Source organism: Rhinopithecus bieti, unplaced genomic scaffold (assembly GCF_001698545.2).
Source record: "Rhinopithecus bieti isolate Rb0 unplaced genomic scaffold, ASM169854v2 scaffold_8601, whole genome shotgun sequence".
Lineage (NCBI taxonomy): Eukaryota > Metazoa > Chordata > Mammalia > Primates > Cercopithecidae > Rhinopithecus > Rhinopithecus bieti.
In genome coordinates this window covers 1,846,071-1,865,635 of record NW_016806193.1, presented here as the reverse complement: position 1 = coordinate 1,865,635, position 19,565 = coordinate 1,846,071, and the positions used below count along the sequence as shown (strand labels likewise).

Below are 19,565 nucleotides of genomic sequence, written 5' to 3'. Positions count from 1 at the left end.
TATCTCCAAAATTCTTACTCCAGAGAGAACCATTGGTGACAGCTGAATATAGATCCACCTTTCTAGACATTTTTTTCTCTGCATATCATATTTTAAGCACAGGCTGAGATTTTGTTGTAGCTGTTTTATTTCGTTTTTACTACAGTAGAACCCAATTAGACTAACAACACTATGAGACTTGCTTGCTGAATAATGCATTTTGGACATAGTTATATGCTAAACATATGGTTCTTCCCTCCTCTTTTTTTTTTAACAAGTGCCTAATATTTCATTTATTTACTGTCTCTAGATGGTTCCTTTCTCTTTTCACCTGGTCAGTGTGAAGGACAGGGTCTTGAATTTTGTCAGGTTTCTTTTTTTTGAGAGCTCTGCCACTCCTCAATGCAAGGACCAAAGTCACCAGTCAGAGAACAAATCATTTCTTTACCTCAGCCACCATTTTGTTCGAAAAGGTAACATAGAACAAATGTTAAGTTTTCCAAAGTCCAGATTTATGATCAGAGTTAATGAGCCAAATAATCAGCTGTAAGAAACACTGATTAGAAACATTTACATGAGTTAATTTGTGTTACTGACTATAACCAGAATTTAGGCACCCTCACCATGGTGGTACTTCCAAACTCTTGCTTTAGTAAAAGAAAACGGTACTTCCAAACTCTTGCTTTAGTAACTGTCCCGTTTACAAAGAGCCCAACAGTAGCTGAAGTTTATTACAGTTATGTTGCTGTGAATGCCACCAATACGTACTGTTAGAACTGTTTTGAGAGAAAAAACTGCAAAACCAATTATTTTGCCAACATTGATAGGGACTGACGAAGCACTGATTGCTAGGTTTACATTTCAGGAAACAACTTATTTTATATTATGCGTGCCAACTAATCCAAAGGCAGTACATGGCAAATACATCATTTATAACTAGCATTGATTTGATGCCCCAAAATCTCATTACCAGGTCGAGTTGTCACATGCAGCACATCTACATTTTTGTACATTTCAAACGTATGCAAATTAGTTTGGATAATGAAGGTATTATTTCTTGCTCCCAGCCCCTTGCCATTGTGTTAGGTAGTCACAGTAGTTGAGATTATTTGAAAAGTTTTCTGAAAATCTTCTTTATAGTGGACCCCCAAATTAGCTCATCATGGGGAATTTAAATCCTACACCACTTTTGCAACTACAAGACAGGCCTCTTCACCATATGCTATTTTTAGAGCAGGGCCCACAGCACAGTCTGAACAATACAAAGACTTGGGCTGAGCTGAGGGCAATGGGAGTTTGTGAGACTGGTTGTGGCAATGAGACCAATGAAGAAGAATAGTGCTCCCAATGGCCAGTCTAATCGTTAGGCGAATGAGTGGTTTGGGATGCTGGGAAGACATTCTCCTCAACTCCAGTTGGCCTGATATCCAGAATCCCACATCTGTGAATGACTCCCTAAACCATACCCTCTTTTGGCCTCCTGGTCCCCACCTGTCCGGATATCTGAATTTCTACTAATGTCTGAATTTCCACTCTTTGACACTGCATCCCTAAGCATGACAATTTATCCTATATTAAGCTTGATAAAACATAAATACATATGAGAATCAGTACCATGTAGCAATTTAAGAGGGCAGGTTCTGAAATCCAACAGCCTAGCACTGAAATCCCACTCAGCTACATATTGGCTGTGCAACCTCAGGCAAGTTACTACTTATCTTCTCTGTACCTTCATTTCCTCCAGAAAGTGGGACTAATGACATTACCTGTTTCATAGGGTTGTCAGGGGGACTGAATGTGGTATTATTCACTGTTCCTGAAAGTAAGCATTAAGATAAATATCATTAGGACACACTTATTAAGCATCATCTGGCAGAAGTGCTTACTTTTGAAAATTACTTTTTTGCATGTGTAAAAATTATTTGTCATGTAAAAATCATTTTTTGTTGTTGTTTTTTAATATTCAGAGGGAAAATTATGTTTTGGCTATTTGAAAAATTCTGCCAGAAAGAAAAGCCCAGTACTTGAGAATGTGCTAAATTAAATCTATATAAACTACTAATCCAAGCAGACTGTAGGGAGTAAATCTGTTTAAAACATTAAAAATTTCATAGAGGAATAAGAGCTCACAGTAAAGATGAGTATGAAAAAATACATACCCATTTGCACACAATTGGCTGTTTTGTTTTGTTCCTTTTCTAGGGGAGAAAGGCCCATAAATTGGTTATGGAGAGGGGTGAGGGGGAGGTTAACTGAGAAAGAAAAGCTAGCCTGCTAGTGGCTCTCTGGGTCGGGAATCAGGAACCACTCTTCCTTGACTAGTGGGTGGGTTCAAGTAAGCTCGCTGATTTGGACATGCTTACTTCCTCTATGTCAGGCACTAAGCTAACACTTTCATTGATCAAGTCATTTTCATAACATCCCTATGAGGCAGGAAACCATTATTACCTCCTCTTTAGGACATGCAAAGGATACCGAAACTGCCCACAGCATAGGTGTAACTCTTACTTACCGTGCTGAGCAATAAAGGGAGGCCCTGTGCCTTGTTACTCATGATCCTGAAGTACCCACTGGGGAAAGCCTAGCTCTGGAAATGTCTCGTTCCAGAAAAAACGAATCATGATGATTCTGACTAAAGCAGGACTTGCCTCCCAAGAGTAATAATAACACAGTAAGAAACAGAAATTACTTCAATCATTCCTGGGGTGTGTGTGTGTGTGTGTGTGTGTAAAAGAAGGGCTTTTCTAAATTAAAAACAAAAACCTGGCTCTGAAACTAGAACCAAATTAGTGGCAATAGTAAGCTCACTCATTTAAGGCATATTTGTGAAGTGCCTACTATGTAACCATGGAGGAAACAGATTTGTCCTTTGCCCTTGTGTACCTTAAAGACTAACAAAGGACACCAAAACACAACAACATGTGTGAACCAAACTAGGACAGGGAAAGTTCTGGACTCAGGGAGCATAAAGCGCTCTGGCACGACTCAAAATACTCCTAGGGTTATCAGATTCCCTGCTAGTTAAAGATGCCATATATTTAACAATTGTCTACATCAAATGTGCACTTTTAGAGAATAAAAAAATTGTGCTTGCACACATTGCGTTGCTCATTTGGCTGCAGGTTAGAAGTAGTTTGGATCTAAGCTAGAAGTCTAGCACTTCTGAATTCCATTTGTAGTTATGATGTTGAACCCCAGGTGTGAAGCTCTCATTTCAAGGATAGTAGAGGGAGGAGAAAAAGGATTTGAAGCCCTAAGAATACAGTCAAAGGAAAGATTAGTGGGATTCATATGGGGCTTTAAAGCCTGAGCAATAATGTGAGTATGGTCTTCCAGAATGACAAGTAAACAAGGAGCTCCTGGTGAGTGAACAGGCTGAAGTTGGGATCACCTTCGTAGAACTGCTGTAAGTTGGTCATGAGCTATACAGAGCCACCTCCAAAATGGAACTGTGACTTTCAGAGTAGTGTCAAGAAAAGCTAGTTAGAACTTTAGATTTAGCATTAGAAGAAAAAATGATGTTCTTACAGATGGTATTCATCAGGCCAAATATAAATGCTGAATGATCAAGATCAATTAGGTGAAAATCTTTATGTTACTAGACTGCTATGATTAATGGAGATCACAAGCTTTGGAGGTAACTGGACCCCAGTGTAAATCCCAAGTGCACATTCCGACTCTGTAATGCCAGGCAAAGTCACTTAATTTTGCTGGGTCTTATTTTCATTATAAGTAAAATGAGGAGGGTAAAACCCAGATGTCAGGATAGCTATGAGGATTAAATAATTAGCACAAAGAACTCAATGAAGGGAATCTACTGTTATTATCAATAATGACACAAACTACTTTCTCTACACTACCTGTTGCTTTAAGTCAGTAGTTAGAAGACTTTTAAAAAATACACTAAGGTCATTCACTCACAGGGCAAGGAAAGACAATACAGTTTCTATCCACTGCAGTCTGCAAATAGGAAATTGGATCAGAGAGGACATAGTACACATGGCCTGGTACACAGTAAGCACTCAAGAAAAGATTCTCATTATTATTATTCAGACAAAAGATTGGAACCCAAATTATTTAGTTAGCACAATTGTCCTTTTCATTTCTTGTGATGTAAAACACATCTCCCTAAGATTCTTTAGGCCCAAGGTCACAGAACTCAGCCACCACCAGGTCCCAGCTTGGTGATTCACTCACCAGAATGCAGTGCTACCAAGTACTAGGGGCTTATCTGTTCCCCAAATCACCTGACGCTGCTGACCACTCAGGAAACTATTCACTTGAATTCTGGCTCCTGGGCCCTCCCTACCATTTGGGTGTGGGTTTCCCCTTTCTGTGGAAATTGATGGCATTGCTTCAAGTCTCCTTCCTGCCGTTTCCAGTGGCATTAGGCAAACAGAGTCATTGGTGATGTCATCACTTTCATTTCCATTGGCCAGATTATTTCTCCCTAGTGACTAATATCAATCATCACTCCTCTGGGATCTAATTTTCATGAAGAATCAGCCAATGAAGACTTCCACTTAACCTACAATACCATTCAATTCCAGTAAAGTCCCAAAAGAAAATGGGCTAAAAACTGTCCCTCCATTAACTCCAGGTGACCTTGAAAAGGTTTGCTTCTTTCAGAGCAAATTTTTATGAGGGACCAATTTATTTTATTTTATTTTATTATTTCTTTTCTCTTTTTTTGTAGAGACAACGGGTTGCTATGTTGCCAAGGCTGGTCTTGAACCGCTGATCTGACCTCATGCACTCCTCCCACCTCAGCCTTCCAAAGTGCTAGGATTTTAGGCATGAGCCACTATTACATGCCTAGTCTTAGTAAATATTTCTTGAATACCTACTATGTGCCAGATCTCTTCTAACTGCTGAGGAAAAAGTTGTGAAATATCAGTGAAATAGCTGACATGATTATCATTAAATACTTAGCATTAGAAGAAAAAGAGAGAGCTAAAGAAAAGTTATACATAGAATAAAAGCTTGAGGCAATTCTCTGAATGATTTTAGTCATTTTCCCACAAAGCAACCCTCCAAAAATCTAGCAATGCTTCTGATTAATCAGTTATTCATGACATATGATAATAGTTATGAACTTGGATTGAATGACTGAAGCAGAGTTTTAATCTTGTCTCTCACTTACTGGATTGAGGGGGTCAAATTATTTCACTTATTCAGAACTCAGTATCCTTATCGGTAAAATGAGATTACTGACACTGCCTTCCTGAAAGGGCTGTTTTGAGAATTAAATGCTGTATGTTACCTCATGGTAAGTACTGAATAAGAGTACTTATTTAGACAAAGAGTAATTATTCAGACAAAAGATTTTTGCCTGAATTGTTTAGTTAGCTCAACTGTCCTTTTCATGTCTCACGATTTAGAAGACTTTTCCTAAGATTCTTTAAGACTGTTTTGCAGATGTAAATGCAGAAGCCAGCTAATACATTGAAGAAAAGATGAGCAGCCTCACTAAGGATGAGAAATTCAGAAACCTAGGCTCTTGGTCATCTCAGGAGGTCACCAAGAGATATTTTGTATCTTCCTGGCCTATCAGCTCTTGTGGATCAATTTTTTAAAACTGTAGCCAAAGTTCATTCTTCAAGCAAAGTCCTGAAAAGAAAGCAAAGGAGAGAGTACACAAAGGAGGCTTCTGTCCCTACATATCATAATTTCTATACTGTTAGTTAACTTCTGTTTGCCAGGAGGGATTTAAACTGAAAGAGAAAAAAAAATATTTAATGGAAAATACTGAAAAGTGCTATACTTTTGAGTAATTTTACAATGGAAGTACTGGAATATTTTCCACAGGAATCAGCCAATAAGATTGATTTCTTTATATTTTTCTGTTCCTTACTAAATTCTCAGCAACTCCCAGACACTGTGATTGTGGGGAATTTTATTATAATAAAAAGAAATACTGTGTATTAGAAAAAATGTATTTTAGTGAATTAATTTGGAAGTTCAAGGTTTAAATGCCATTCTCTAAAATCTCTAATTGTGCACAATACAGGTGTTGTTTTCCATTCTTACATTTTACATACCCATTATGAAATTCTAGTAATAAGACGATGGTAACATCATCAATTTGGGTTAACAATTATTTAGCAAATTCGTCTTGCCAAGTCATTTTTACCCTTCACCAGAAGAAATATTTGTATTAATATCTCAAGAATAGTTGACATTGCTAGCATATTGTGATTTGGTTCCTGGTGTTGGCTATCTTTGGTATTTCTAGTCCTGAGTGCTAACCTACCACGCAACAGAACCTCAACCCCGGTTATAGGATACTTGGGCAAATACATATTTATTAGTCATATATTTATATATTTTTACCCATATTGTCATGCTTTTTATCTTGAAATTAACACTTTCTATCTTCCGGAGGGCTGGTTAAAGAAAAAGCGCCACTGAACCACCCAGGATTGAACAATTCTCACACACACACACACACACACACACACACACACACACACACACACGAAGGTGTAGCATGAAGCATCTGCTTTCAGTCTTTCCAAGCATCTCTCAGGCTGAAAGCAAGCGGAAGTGATTGAGAAATCCCTCCAGGGACTGGTGCTTCCCACAGGGATCTACAACTTTACACTCCATCCCCCCTTCCCCTCCCATCTCTAAACCCCCGGGTAGTAAGGAGCGGCAGAGTCCCCGCCCCTTCTCGCTGCCAAAACGCGTTCTTAACCTTTTTTAGGGCCGGGGACCTAGAGGATGCTATGGACCCTCCACGAATGGTGACAGAGGTTGGTGGAAAGCACCAACACTTTGCGAAATTTTCAAGAGACCACGTATTCGAAACTCACTCCGAGCTGCAGGATTAACAACCACATTTCTAAAACTCTTGACTTGGGGCGATTAAATCGAGAGCGGAGCTCAGGTGCCAATTCTCCTCCCGAGTGAAAAACTGTAGGAAGGGAAGGCGCTCCTGCGCTGGGCCACTTTCACTTGTAAGAAACCAAAAGAAGGGGACTGGTGGCAAGAGATAGGGACGGGAGAGAAAGGAAAAGGAGAAATGTGAGAAACAGAGAGGGACACGGTGGGGCGGGGATAAGACGGACATCACAGGGAAAAATGAGAGGGGACAGAGTCTCAGAGGCACAGCAACAGGGAGACAAGGGGGAGGAGAAAAAAGAGACTCGGAAGGGAGGAGAGAGAGGAGAGGAGAGGAAAAAGACGAGAGGGGAAGTGGCTGCACGCGCGCCAGGAAAGGGAGAGAACTTTCCCTGCTTTCCCTCCCCGGGGCAGGGAATCTCAGAAAACCCCACTTCAGCGAGGTGGCGAGGACCACGACTAGCTGCCCCGGCGCTGGTGACGCCTCTGGCCTCCGCCTCTTGCAGCCGGCAGGGCCTCCGGCTGCGAGTCCCGCACGGGCCGGCCGAGGAGGGGACATGGTCTGGAAGGAGGCGGTCCCCGTTCGTCTCGCTTTCTCCTCCCCTCTCCTCCTCTTAGAGGCGTGCACCGGGGGCATTTGAGAGGCTGTGGACCCGCGGCCCCCCCGCCTCCGCCCCCCCAGCCCCCCATTCAAGAAGCCGCTCAGCTATCCCGGCCAGCACAGGGCGCCCGGCGCGCCTCGGAGCGCAAGTTCCTCGCCTTCTCCTGCCCGCTCGCTGGGCATTATGCGGCCAAGCAGCCGAGCCCCAGTCCTCCTCCTCCTCCTGCTCCTCCGGCTCCTCCTGCGGCCCGAGCGGCTCAGCTCTCGGCAGGCGGCGGCGTTGCTCAGCCGAGCGCAGACGGGACCCTCGCAGCGAGACCTCAGCGACTCCTAAAGTCAAAAGTTGGCGGCGGGCGCCGGGCTACGCGCGCTCTCCACGGCCGCTGCCTCGCGTCGCCGCCGCAGCCAAGGAGGGCAGGAGGGGCCAGGGGGTGGGGCAGCGGAGGGCAGGGGTGGGAAGCACCATGCAGTTTGTTATCTGGGGCCAACACTGCTAACGCTCCTGGTGCGGGACCTGGCCGAGATGGGGATCCCAGACGCCGCGGCGGCCGTGCGCAAGGACAGGCTGCACCCGAGGCAAGGTAACCAAGCTCCGGTCCCCGGGACCCCGCCGGCCCCGACGCCGCCTCCCAGTCCTCGCTCCCGGGCAGGGACACCCCACAGCGGAGGCCTCTCTCTTTTTCCTAGAAAGAATTATCTCCCGCTTTGCAGCCTCTCCCTTCTTTGGGTCATCCCCAATCAATTGCTAGGGAGGGACACTGTGGAAACGAATTTAGGCAACCCCCCCACCTTGCTGTTAGCCGGATATATCCCCATCCCCACTCCCACGCTGCAAACTAAAGTAATTTAGTAATTGGGGGCACCAGATAGCGTCGTTTTATTTTATTCAGGTTATTTATCAATATCTTAAATCATATATATTTTGACTTGTTAATTGTCTGGCTCGGAATAGTGTATTCTCAGCACCTAGCACAGGTCCTGTTACTGGCACATAGTAGGAGCTTTGCAAATATTTGTCCACTGATTAAGGGTGAAGGGATTGGCTCGAATGGGCTGGAAAATAAGGTCAGAACAAAGTCCTCACCTTCGTTTTAAATTAAAGCTTGAGGAAAAATGAATTATTGGTTCATATACCTCTGCTTCTCTCCGCAGTGAAATTATTAGAGACCCTGAGTGAATACGAAATCGTGTCTCCCATCCGAGTGAACGCTCTCGGAGAACCCTTTCCCACGAACGTCCACTTCAAAAGAAGGCGACGGAGCATTAACTCTGCCACTGACCCCTGGCCTGCCTTCGCCTCCTCCTCTTCCTCCTCTACCTCCTCCCAGGCGCATTACCGCCTCTCCGCCTTCGGCCAGCAGTTTCTATTTAATCTCACCGCCAATGCCGGATTTATCGCTCCACTGTTCACTGTCACCCTCCTCGGGACGCCTGGGGTAAACCAGACCAAGTTTTATTCCGAAGAGGAAGCGGAACTCAAGCACTGTTTCTACAAAGGCTATGTCAATACCAAGTCCGAGCACACGGCCGTCATCAGCCTCTGCTCGGGAATGGTAAGTGGGCGCGCGCCACCTCCTCTCCCCTTCCGCCTCCTCGCCCGCCTCTGGAAGACTTAATTGCCCTCTAAGCCTAGAGACCCTCACTGTGGTGAGGCTCCCCTCCTCTCAGGCGTTAAATATCAGCTAGAAACTCGTAGGGTTTGGGTAGCTAGCTCTGTGCGTGCGCGTACACTGGTGTGGAGCGCACACACCCGCCCCCAGGGGCTTCTGGATGTTTCAGAGCTTTCTGGAGTTTGGACTCGGTTCAGCGGCGCATTGCCCAACGCTGCGAGGCGGCCTGGAAGTCAGTTTCCAAACTCGGAGAAAGTTGCTGGAGTTGCGGTTCCCTGCAGCAAACTTGGCCACCCGGGAGCGGAGCAGCTGAGCGCAGGGCGGACCAGACTCCTCATTGGTGCGCCTTGCATCGGGGATGTGGGGCTGAGGATCCCCGGCCCAAGGCATTGGGAGTTCCTTGTGTGTGTGTGTTGTAGAGGGCGGTGCGTAATCTCGAGTCCCCGCTTTCTCTCAGGGCCTTTATTCACGCGCCAGGAACCCTGAGGCTGAACTGGATTGACAGGGAGCAGGTCCCGTCCCAAGAACGGAAGGGTGGGCCGAGGGCTCTGGGGGCGGGGGAGAAGGCGGAGCCTACCCCGGACGCTTTGAACTGGGGTGGAACCGAGGGTGGGGGTGCAGCGCAGTCCAACTCTGCACCCTACTGGTGGGGTGGCCGGGAGAAACAGAATAGTGGGAGACAGCCTGGAGAGGCTGTCCGGACGTAATTTCGGTTCATCTGGGGTTTCTACTACTTAGGGGTTCCAGGGAGTGGAGAGAGGGAGCCTGCGGCGCACGTTTCCTTAGGAACTGAGGCAGGGGAGGGAGACCGCCTTCTTGCGCTGCCAAATACGCATTTAGCAGGGAATCCACGTTGGTTCCCCGACTCTGCCGACCCCTGCACGTGCCCTCCAGTGGATCTTACAAGGCATCTGCCCCCGACTTCTCGCCATTTAAGGAGTCGCTGCTGTACGGTTCTGGCCCGAGCAAGGGTGGTCCTTGACTTTCCCAAGCGACGTGCGTTTCTGCCACGCGCGTGTGACGCAGAAACTTACCCGGGTCAGTCTCTCCCAGCGCATGGCGCTGTACGCGCAGTGGGGTCGTAGGCAGTGTGCCCGGTGATGCCTTTACTCTTCCCGAAGCACCCACAGCCCCTCCCTCCCTTTTCTAAGTGGGGCCTTGGATACTCACCCCCGGACACTGGGCTGCTCCATCAGTGCGCTGTCGTTCGCGGCTCTCAGAGTTCCCAAGCGCATCCTTCCTTCTCTGCCTTGCATTGGAAGGATCGGGTGGGGAGCATGGCAAGCCTGAAGCCTGGGAGGGGGTAGTTCTAGCCTGCTGGAATTAAAGGAAAGGGATAAACCCCTTTAGCCCCCAGCAGAGCGCCCGGAGCCGTGGCTCCCGAAATGCGCTGTCGAGATTGTTTGGGGGTGGGCGGAGACGGCAGCTTGGCGAAGTGGGAGGGGGTGCTGCGGTGAGTCATCGCTGCCCCAGGACTTAGGGCAAGAGCTCCGGAATCCTTCCCGTCTTTGAAAGGTTAAGGCTGGGATAGGCAGAAGTCAGCCGTCTGAGCCCAGAGCCTGGAGTGCCCCCAGATTCCAAGATAGTAACCCCCAATTCCAGGACCGTAGGGATAGGACTGCGTGTGTACGTCAAGTTTGTAAACAGTCTTAACTCCTCCTCTCTCCCCGCCTCCACACCCGCTGAAGCCGAGTGGCCCCAGCAGTTGTATAAATATTTTACTGCGCAGCACCTTCATTTTCATTGGCAGTTTTAGGTGGTAATGGGCACGTGGTTTCTTTGGGAACTGAGGACTGGGGTTTCAGAAACGACTACCTGTACTGTAATAATCTCAATTATGTTGCGTTTAATTCGCACTCTGCCTCTTTTGGGGAAAAGGGCCCTCATATATCTTAAGGATATGCGCTGTGGCTCTTTGTATCTTCAGTCATTAATCTAGCTCCAAAACCCCTGCCCCTTTGTCTTCCTTCTGGAAGTTATCTCCTCCCAAGACTTCCCCTTACCACATATGTAGCAGTGGCGTCATGATGTTGCTAGTTCTTCGCCTAGGAGTCTTCCAGGAAATCTGGTAGACTCTTGGGAGTCTACCAGATTTTGGAGTGGGCCGTGCCATCCTGCCACCCCAGTCACTTGTCAGTTTTTCTGAATTTCATCTGAGATGGGTCGCTCACCTCTCCTGAACATCTCTACCCTAAATCTATATCCCTTGACTTTTCTCCCCCTCTCTCCTTAGGACTGATGTCTAAGAAATACTACGCTGGGCTTCTCCAGTCTTTCTCCTCAATCGCTAACATTTGGCATTTGAGACTATTTACAGTGCAGTCAGTCACATCCACATATCCACTCTCAGCTCCCAATCTTTCCTCCACAAATCCTGCATTCCAGGCCATGGGTTTTACACTGCTTTCTCTGCACCCCACTCTCAATCCTAGTCTTCATTGCCTTTGTGCCTTTGAATTTGCTTGGTCTTCTCACTCATCTTCACATGCTCAAATCCTACCCTTCTTTGGAGGTGTATATAATTTACATCTCTTCTTTCCCAGAAGACCTTTCCATAGTTCCCAGGTTGATGTCATCTCTCCGGCTCCACCTTCATAGACACTTCTGAGAGTATCTCTTATGATGCTTAGTATGTTCTCCCTTACATCAAGGTTCTTGGTACACGTGTTTTATCCCTTTCTCCTTGGCAACAGGGTCAGCATCAACTCATTTTTCTCCTATATTGGAGTTTTGTATGTTGTACTTAGTATGTACTTAGTATGTACTACATATGTATATTTAGTATACATGTTTGAATAAATAGTCACCTTAACCAAGAAAAGATAACTCTTAGGCCCACCTTTGTGAATCAACAGCACAATTAATTTTGGCATCATATTGATACGATTTATTGAGCTCTTATTATCGTCTGCCTGGCTATTATAAGTAGTTTACGTATGTATTATCTCATCCAAATCCTCCAATAACCCAATCCTCAAAACAACGCATTTTACTGACAAGAAAAAAAAAATCTGAGACTTTGAGAGCTGGAGACTTGCCCAAGGTCTCACAGCTCATAAGTGGGAGGGTTGGGATTTCAACCAGGTCTTTCTGATCCTTGGCGCTTAACCATAGACCAGAGACTGATCCTGTTCTCCTGAAGAGAATCTCAGGGTTCTTTTCTAAAAAAGAACAGGACTAAAGTCAGATTAGACTCAGCACTAGCACTGTCCAGCTGCTTCTGTACCATGGAAGGGGAACTTGGGCCCAATCACTTCCTCCTTCTGTGTCTTGGTTTTCCCATTTACCAATCAAAGGTGGCAAATCGTCACCAGCTGAGCTCCCTGGCTTTTCCCAAGACTCATGTCTCTGATAGGTTTCATATGTTGTGATATGCGCTCTGATTTGTGCTGGGAGAACACCAGAGTTGTGTATTGAAAACAGGCAGAGAGTAAATTTATTAAATCACTTCTCTGGCAACTAGCTACTCTGTCTCTTAGTCTGACCACACCTGAGCTGCCCTTTTCTTAAACCAGGGGCTCATAAATCATGTGGAGAGCTTTTAAAACAAAAAACATTCTAGATCCATCCCTAGAAATTCTGAATCTGTGAGTAGTGGGTAATTCCCCAAATCTAATTGAAAAACAAAAACAAAAAATCTTCCCAGACAATTTTGAAGCTAGCTGTTTTGGGGAACCAGTGTCTTAGCCTAGTGCTGCTCATACTTTATCATGCATAAGAATACTCTGGGAGCTTATTAACATTTCAATTCTTGGACCCTGCCCCTAGAGATTTTGATGCAATAGATCAGATTTGAGGTGGAGCACAATTATTTGAATTTCTAATAAGCTCCTGGATGATGCTGATGCGGATGCAGTTGCTGATGTTCAGGGAGTCATTTCTCCTGTGTCAATGGAAGGAGGCAAGGCATCAGATTTTTTTTCCAGCATGGGAAATGGGAAAGTGGAAGAGAAGAGAGAAGCTTGATTTCTCCCATTAAATACCACTCAGCAACGTGGCATAGGGAATTTTTCAGCGTTCTTGTAATTTTTGGTTTGGGTGGTTCAGTCTTGAGGTATCATTTATCATTTGCAAAAACTTGGGTATGTGGGGTGAAAAGGAGCAAAAGTGACTTGCAAGGTGCTTAGAATGATTAGGAAGAGCAAATTTTATCTTAAAGGTTAGAGGCTAACGCTGGCAACACCAAAAACCGTTCATGAGTTCTAAGTCTTTGCAAGGTGTCAAGCATTTTGCTAAGCACTTAATTATCATTATCTCCTTTAATCTGCACAGTAACTCGTTACATTAAGTATCTTTATCCCCAGCTGACAAACAAGGAAGCTTAAGCTCAGAGTGGTTAAGGAACTTGCCCAAGGTGAATGGGTAGGTGGTGGTGCTGAAACTGGAACCTAGAGCAATCAAGCTTCAAAGCCTTGCAGGACATCACTCCCCTATTTTGCAAAGGAAAGGGTTGGTGAGAGGATCATGTGCCAGCATTACAGGTGGTACCACCTTGAATGCATTGTGGCCAAAATATGCTTCTTGAATTTGAATCAATGGGAAGACTTCAATAGGACAGCTTTTCCTGCTGGAATGCATACTTGTCCCTAAGTTTCCAGGCTCTTTAAGTTTCCAAGACTCTTTCAACAGCCTGTAGTAATATTGGAACTTGAGCCCTAAGGAAGTATTTCTTAGAGACAGATTTGGATAGCAGGTACAATCAACTGGAGTCAAACCAAGAATCAGTTACTGATATGACACTTTGGAAGGCTGAGCCAGGAGTTCAAGACCAGCCTGGGCAACATATTGAGACCCCCCATCTCTACAAAAAGTAAAAAAATTTAGCTGGGCATGATGGCATGCACCTATAATCCCAGCTACTCAGGAGGCTGAGGGGGATCGCTTGAGCCCAGGAGTTCAAGGCTGGGTGAGAGGGCAAGACCCTATCTCTAAAATAATAAGAATAGTAAATAATAAATAATTTTTAGAAAATGTACTGATATGACAGAGAGTGAAAATAAACCACTTCTCCACATATGTTGCAGCATTTTCAGTTGAAACAACCCTTCTGAAAAAGAGTTTGGGTAAAATGACACCATCTTTACTTGAAAATGTTCTTTTGTTTTTCTTCCTCCCAATGACTGAGTTATGTTAAATCAACCTCCCATCTCTCTTCATTTGCAGCTGGGCACATTCCGGTCTCATGATGGGGATTATTTTATTGAACCACTACAGTCCATGGATGAACAAGAAGATGAAGAGGAACAAAACAAACCCCACATCATTTATAGGCGCAGCACCCCCCAGAGAGAGCCCTCAACGGGAAGGCATGCATGTGACACCTCAGGTATTTGCTTCTTGCTTACCCAGAGAGTCCAGCTCTTTGAGATGGGTAAATTGCTATACTACAGAAATGTAGCTCTCTTCCAGTCTACAATGTGCTACCATATGCATTATTGTTTATTCAGTCCTCAAATGAGGTAGGGATACATATCCCACTGTACAGATGGGGAGACTAAGGAGAGGTTTAGTACCTTTTCAGAGGTGCACAGCTAAGAAGTTATAAAGTCAGGATTTGAACTCAAAGTAGTGACTCCATGCCCTCTATGGGCAGAGCTGCCTTTTTGGTTAAAGTTGCTGATTTTTAGGGTTCAGCTTGAGTAATATTCAGGTCATGATAGTAGCACCCTCAGTCACCAAATGCTTGTATTTTTTTGGCATCTTCTGTTCATTTGGGTGTTTTTTGTTTGTTTGTTTCACCATGTGCGGTTACAGAAATGTCTTATAAATGGAAGTCACAACAACGTATGTGTTTGTTGAATGTTTCCTATAAACTTCAGGTTTGCTCATGTTCTGTGACTTAAGGAACTGTAGGCAGGTACCTGTACATTACGCTGTGAGGTACCAATCAACCAGTCAAATCCTATAGTCTCCTTCCATCCTGGCCAGATTCTTTGAGGTTTTGTGCTGACATGTTTGGCCATTGTCAGGGATACGTCATTCTGGGCACTCTGGAAAGCTTCTGTCTGTGTTTCTCCATCTGCAGTCTGTAGCAACACTCCACTGCCTCAGAAGCCTGGTTACTTTCTGCCTGATGATAGGTTATCCTATGAAATAATTCCTCAATTTGGTCCTGCATCTTAGGTTGTTCATGAAAATACTTAAAAAAAATTCTTGGACTTCCTGTCTCTAAAACTTTTATCTTTCTTTCTATTCTTTCTTTTTAAAATTGCTTCTCCAAATTAAATAACATCTCAGGGTTTTTCTGGTATCTCCAAACAAGGCCACAATTCAAGACCACCAGGAGTTTCCTCAAATGCTCCCCAGAGGATCACTTACTTCATCTTATACCTGTACCAGGTTGTTCAGTGGGATAGCGTGTGCTGTCCTATTCTCTCCTGGAATTATTATCTCTAAAGTGAATCCTTTAATAAAAGATAACATTGACCATTTATAACCTACAAGTAGCCAAATTTACGGGTGTAGCATTGTAGGTCTTTTGGCTTTATTGCATCCAATTCTGTGTTCTTACCACCACAAGATGGAATATAACTGAAGCATTCTGTCAGACTCTAAAGAACCAAGGGATATGAGGAGTAGAGGGGCAAGTATACTTAGATAGATCAAAAACAATAGTTTCAGCAGCGGGTACAGAGTCAAGACTGCCAGCCACCAGCAAGTTTAATGAACAGGACATTTATCACATTTTTGACCATTGACCTCAACTTCTTGACTTCCCAAATCTGTATTAGCAAGTACACATTTTAGACGTGTGTATAAATGTAAACATAACATGAAATGTATACGTAACATACAGAAATGAAATTTGCAATTTACCTCCTTCTATCTTATTTGTATTTGTTCAGAAGACACTGAAATATTTTTTTCACTAATGAATTTATTGACCAATGACACTTTAGGGGAGTGTCACTGGTCATGACCAATTTATTGACATGACCAATGCCACTCCCCTAAAGTGGCTACAGGTCAACATTGTAAAAAATGACTATTTATTATTGTTTTATTCTGTACATGCATTATGCAAAGCACTGTACCTGCACTACCTTGCTTAATCCTTATCACAAACCTATGAGGTAGGTACCATTCGTAACTCCATTGTATAATACCTGGAAAAGGAGCTGAGATTTACAGAGATGAAGTAGTTTGCCCAAGATCTCACAGCTAGTCCACAATGATGACCCATGTTTGTCTGTCTTATTCCGTGACTCATTTTCTCTGTGCAGGTGTCTTCATGGAAAAGAGAGGGGGCAGAAAGAGAAAGTCTTAATTAGTATTGTGATTCAAAAAAATCTTCAAGGTTCATTTTAAAATATTAATTATGCAAGTTAATGGACATCTGATTTCCTGGGCTGGAGGAAATGTCATTGTCAAACCCTGTTAAAAACACAAAGAAGAGTGAATCTTAAAAATGTCAAGCTTGAGAAAAATGAAGATGCCTTAGTTAAAAAAAAAAAGTATTTGGGTTCCAGTCATTATTAAGGTTGGTGCCTTTAAGTACCACCTTCCAAATCACCAATGCCAGTATTTTTAGTTTTCTTCCTAGTGTGTGCTTTCTCCTGACCAATATGGCGTGCCGTTCCTTCATCCCATGTGATGAACCAGGAGCCCAGCAGTTTTGATCAGCTCTTCCAAAGGTTGCTGCTGGGCTGTGCCACTCTGGTCTCTCTCTTCCAGCTACTTCTGCACCCCTTCTTTGAATTCGGATGCAATTTCTCAGGACAGTTTAGAATATGGCACGATCCACCAGCAGACATCAGAGGAATGGACCAACAGGTCAAGGACACCTCTGAAACCAGGTAGCCTTTGCACAGGGAGTGAAAGTAGGTTGGGGTGGGAGTAGTCCCTCTTGCCAGAGAGAAAAGGGGCTGCCTAGCAAAAGCAATCCATTCAGATTCAGTGATACACCTTCCCTCCCAACCCCCAATCAAGAGCAGTGGTTGGTAACCAAAAGTAACCTTTAGAAGTACCCTGGGAGCCTCATACAAATGCAGATTCTTTAAAACAAAACAAAACAAACCCCTCTCCCAGGCAAATGTGATGAAGCAAGAATCAGTGGTTTTAATAGTGCTCCAAGTGATTCAGATGTTTAGCTAAATTTTGAGAGTCACTGCTAAAGTTGGGTTTAAGGCAGTAGTCGTTATCTGTCACTTGCTGTTGGCGTTGCTGTGAACTTGACTTTCTACATCAGGGCTTTCCACGTCTCCTCTTCTCATAGAATGACAGAATATTGGAACTGGAGGAGTCCTTAGCAGTCTGGTCTAGACCAACACTAATTCTGTGCAGATAGGGAAACTGAAGTTGCAGGATGTTAAGATGCTTCCTCCCAGGACTCATACCCTATATATTCAACACCAACTCACCCGAACTTTCCCTAGCCTTGGGAGAGAGATTCTGCTGAGCTAGGTGTAACCCTTTAGTTACCAGATCATGGGAGTTGGAGCAGGGCAAGACACAATGGCTGTGACACTTTCACATGCAGATGGAATATGTCTTGGTCATTTCTGAGTCTTGAGGTATGCCTAATTTTCAAAAAAGGATTCTGAGATAACTTAAGTTAGAAAGGGAAGCATAGAAGGAATCTACTGCAATTAAAGCTTTATGGGTTTAGAAAGGAGTCTACAACTCCGTTTCTTCATTCATGCGTCCATTCATTCAGTTAGCCATCAAGTCTTTATTGACCAACTCCTCTGTGCCAGGAGGAGAAAACCAGTAACTGTCCGTATTCCTGGTGAGTTGTATGACTTCAAGCACACTTTATAATATAAAGTAAGAATAACATGTACCTTTCAAGATTGAAGTTAGAGCTAAATGAGTATGAAATAATGAAAGCTGCCAGGACAGTGTTTATTTAGCAGGTGGTAGACAATCACAGAATGACAGGTTTTTTTTTTTTTTTTTTTTTAAGGGTTCATGAAAATAGAAAACAAAACACCACAATAAGGAAAGGAAAACTCAAAATATGAAAATTCAGAGCTAATAGTCTAGTGCTTCTGGGTAATCATGAAGGGTTTAGGGGACTTGCCCAAGGTCATCCTGCCAGCTAGTAGCAAGACTGAGGGTGCTTTCTGTCCCCTTGTTTCCTCTGTACCCAATGCAGCATTTAAACATTTTCTTTCTTGCAAGTTTCTCTTGGCCCAGTGGCTGCCCTTCCCGATTGTATCTGTTTTGTCATCACTGGTTACACCAATGTATACCCAAATGTATACATTTGGGTCCTTTGAGTGTCTCTGCATTTATTTGTCTTTTCATCCTATTTGTGAGTTCCTTAGAGTTCAGGATGGGAAGTGGGGTGTCTTCTCTCCCTATGACATGCCCTTGTGACTGCAGTGTCCTTTACACACCGGGTCCTCAGTAAAATTCACTGTGCTCACTGCCTGCCAGCCCTACACACCAGGGGGACAAGCAAAAGGCCTATGGGAACCCTTCGGAGAGTGGCTTGCTTTCATAAGCCACTTCCTGCCGATCCTTCCTATTGCTTGTTTCCGGAAGAAATCTCAAGTTCTGTTTCACAGACACTCTCTGTTTGACCCTGAGTTTTGTACAAGAGGGTTTAGTGGTTCTTATCAGTGCTTCCTGATAGGTGGGTCAGAGAAAGGCAGGGAAGAGGCTGTTTTGTTTGCCTGGGCCTGGAAGACAAGTGTTTTTTCTCTGACTGAAACTTCTCCCTCACCTTCCCATCTCAGCAAGGCCAGGTGATTTTTGTTTCTTAAGGCATTTAAGAACTGTCTACTCTGTGACCCATCAATGCTGTGCCTAGAGAAATAATCGGACAATTGTGTAAAGGTGTTTATGAACGAGATCCAGTACAGTGTTATTTATTATAGCAAAAGACTGGAAACAGCCTAAGTCCTCTTTGGGAGGAAGATAGATCGATACATTATGATGCAGGCATATAATGGATTCCTATGCATCTGTTAAAAATGATGGCCTGAATTTATGTTACCAAACACAGAAATATATATTCAATGAACAAGCAGGTGATAAACTAGTATGTTTGGTAGGATTTTTTTTTTAAACGATAAACTGTATTTGTGTACATGTGTGTAAACAGAAAATCTGAAGTAAAGACATGAAAATATTAACAGTGATTATTTATGGTTACTAGTAACATATGGTTACTAGGCAATCTTTACTTTGGAAATTTTATATTCTTACATTTTGTGACTCCTTTACTATGTTTCTCTAACAGTTTCATAATCAGAAAATACAGATAAAATGAAATGGGGACAGTGGCATGGATTTATTTTGCTAGACCCATTGAACTTGTCACTGGAGACCAATAGCCAGGCCACATTTTGGTCTCTTAGGATCTTAGGACCTTAAAAGTGGAGATTATCAGTCGTTTATTTTCTTGCAATGAGGCAGTCTCAATAACCAGACAGATAAAAATCCTGCCTCATGTCTACTTCTTTGGGACATCTGTGGCTGGTTAAAGTTGAATCTCCCATTTAACCCAGCTAAATTGCCTTGTGCCTGTTGGACTGACCCTGGTATTATTAAGATTTAATCTCCATTAGGCACTGGTGACTCTG

The 19,565-nt window shown here is 43.9% G+C and overlaps 1 protein-coding gene and 1 long non-coding RNA gene across 4 annotated transcripts in view; one reads left to right on the top strand and one right to left on the bottom strand.

Annotated features, from left to right (window-relative positions):
• The window catches only part of LOC108531534 (uncharacterized), a 373,151-nt gene extending 362,523 nt beyond the window's left edge, over positions 1 to 10,628 (bottom strand). For all 3 annotated transcript variants that reach the window (XR_001886196.1, XR_001886195.1, XR_001886197.1), the window contains exon 1: positions 10,204 to 10,628. This is a non-coding gene — a long non-coding RNA (uncharacterized LOC108531534). The remainder of the gene's footprint in view (positions 1 to 10,203) is intronic.
• ADAMTS9 (ADAM metallopeptidase with thrombospondin type 1 motif 9) overlaps positions 7,888 to 19,565 on the top strand; it is a 175,050-nt gene continuing 163,372 nt past the window's right edge. The window contains 4 exon segments of the mRNA XM_017875022.1: positions 7,888 to 7,908; positions 7,911 to 8,004; positions 8,576 to 8,976; positions 14,197 to 14,359. Of these exon segments, the coding sequence (XP_017730511.1) occupies positions 7,888 to 7,908; positions 7,911 to 8,004; positions 8,576 to 8,976; positions 14,197 to 14,359 (679 nt within the window).